At 38.3% G+C, this 1931-nt stretch overlaps 1 protein-coding gene across 1 annotated transcript in view; it reads left to right on the top strand.

The window, feature by feature from the left end:
• Window positions 1–1931, top strand: part of LOC108447384 (netrin receptor DCC-like) — an 11106-nt gene that overhangs the window by 2634 nt on the left and 6541 nt on the right. Inside the window, exons 2-3 of the mRNA XM_017737189.1 lie at window positions 826–940; window positions 1582–1661. Of these exons, the coding sequence (XP_017592678.1) occupies window positions 864–940; window positions 1582–1661 (157 nt within the window). The 5' untranslated portion in view covers window positions 826–863. The remainder of the gene's footprint in view (window positions 1–825; window positions 941–1581; window positions 1662–1931) is intronic.

The following is a 1931-nucleotide window of genomic DNA, read 5'->3' on the forward strand; positions in this document are numbered from 1 at the left end:
GGGATTTTTTGGGATTTTTTGGGGATTTTTTGGGATTTTTTGGGGATTTTTTGAGGATTATTTGGGAATTTTTTTGGGATTTTTATGGGATTTTTTGAGTATTTTTTGGGGATTTTTTGAGGATTTTTTGGGATTTTTTGGGGGATTTTTCTGGGATTTCTTGAGGATTTTTCTGGGATTTTTTGAGGATTTTTTGGGATGTTTTGGGGGATTTTTCTGGGATTTTTCTCGGATTTTTTGAGATTTTTTGGGGGATTTTTCTGATTTTTTTTTGAGGATTTTTGGGGATTTTTTGAGGATTTTTTGGGGATGGTTTGGGGATTTCTCTGGGATTTTTTGAGGATTTTTTGGGGATTTTTTGGGGATTTTTAGAGGAATTTGTTGGGGATTTTTTTGCGATGTTTTGGGGATTTCTCTGGGATTTTTTGAGGATTTTTTGGGGATTTTTTGGGGATTTTTAGGGGAATTTTTTGGGGATTTTTTTGCGATTTTTCGGGGATTTTGGGGAGGATTTTTTGGGGATTTTTTAGGATTTTTTTGGGGACTTTTGGGGGGATTTTTTGGAGGACTTTTTGGGGATTTTTTGGGGGGCTTTTTTGGCATTCCTTTGGCAATTTGGGGCGATTTTCCGGGAATATTTTGGGTATTTTGGGCGGGATTTTCCCCCAACTTTTGGGACTTTTCCCTGGAATTCTTGCCATTTCCCATGGAATTCCTGGAATGTTCCCCCCCCAACTTCTCCTCCCACCCTTTCCCCAACCCATCCCAACCCTCGGAATTCCCAAATTTGCCCCAAAATTCCCATTTTTCCCCCTCTTTTCCCAGCCTACATCCTCTTCTATTCCCTGGATAAGAACGCTCCGATGTCCCAGTGGATCCCGGAATCGGTCGGAGCCGAGCGCCTTTCCCACCAAATCCCGGATTTGCTCCTGGATTCCGGGTATTATTTCCGGATCCAGGCGCGGAATTCCAAAGGAATCGGACCCCTCTCGGAGCCCGTCTTCTTCCGCACGGCGAAAGGTGGGGAATTGAGGGATTTGGGGATTTTGGGGGATTTTTTGGGGGAATTTTTGGGGATTTTAAGGGATTTTTTGGGGATTTTTTGGGGATTTTTTACAATTTTTTTGGGGGTATTAAGGGATTTTTTTGGGATTTTTTAGGGATTTTTTGAGATTTTTTTAAGGATTTTGAGGTGATTTTTGGAGATTTTTTTTGGATTTTTTGGGATTTTTTTAGGATTTTTTGGGGATTTTTTTGGGATTTTTTGGAGATTTTTTGGGATTTTTTTGGATTTTTTGGGATTTTTTTAGGATTTTTTGGGGATTTTTTTGGTGATTTTTAGGGATTTTTTTGGATTTTTTGGGATTTTTTTAGGATTTTTTTGGGATTTTTGGGGGATTTTTTGGAGATTTTTCGGGATTTTTTTGGGATTTTTTGGAGATTTTTAAGGTGATTTTTTGGAGATTTTTTTTTTAATTTTTGGGGATTTTTTGGGGATTTTTGGGCATTTTTTTGGAGATTTTTTTTGATTTTTGGGGATTTTTTTGGGAGTTTTGGGGAATTTCTGGGACTGGATTCCGGGTATTATTTCCGGATCCAGGCGCGGAATTCCAAAGGAATCGGACCCCTCTCGGAGCCCGTCTTCTTCCGCACGGCGAAAGGTGGGGAATTGAGGGATTTGGGGATTTTGGGGGATTTTTTTGGGGATTTTTTGGGGATTTTTTGGGGATTTTAAGGGATTTTTCGGGGATTTTTTTGGGATTTTAAGGGATTTTTTTGGGGATTTTTTAGGATTTTTTTGGGGATATTAAGGGATTTTTTTGGGGATTTTTTGGGGATTTTTTGAGATTTTTTTAAGGATTTTGAGGTGATTTTTGGAGATTTTTTTTGGATTTTTTGGGATTTTTTTTTTATTTTTTGGGATTTTTTTA

The sequence above is a fragment of the Corvus brachyrhynchos genome, unplaced genomic scaffold, assembly GCF_000691975.1.
Source record: "Corvus brachyrhynchos isolate BGI_N302 unplaced genomic scaffold, ASM69197v1 scaffold3036, whole genome shotgun sequence".
In the NCBI taxonomy this organism is placed as follows: Eukaryota; Metazoa; Chordata; class Aves; order Passeriformes; family Corvidae; genus Corvus; species Corvus brachyrhynchos.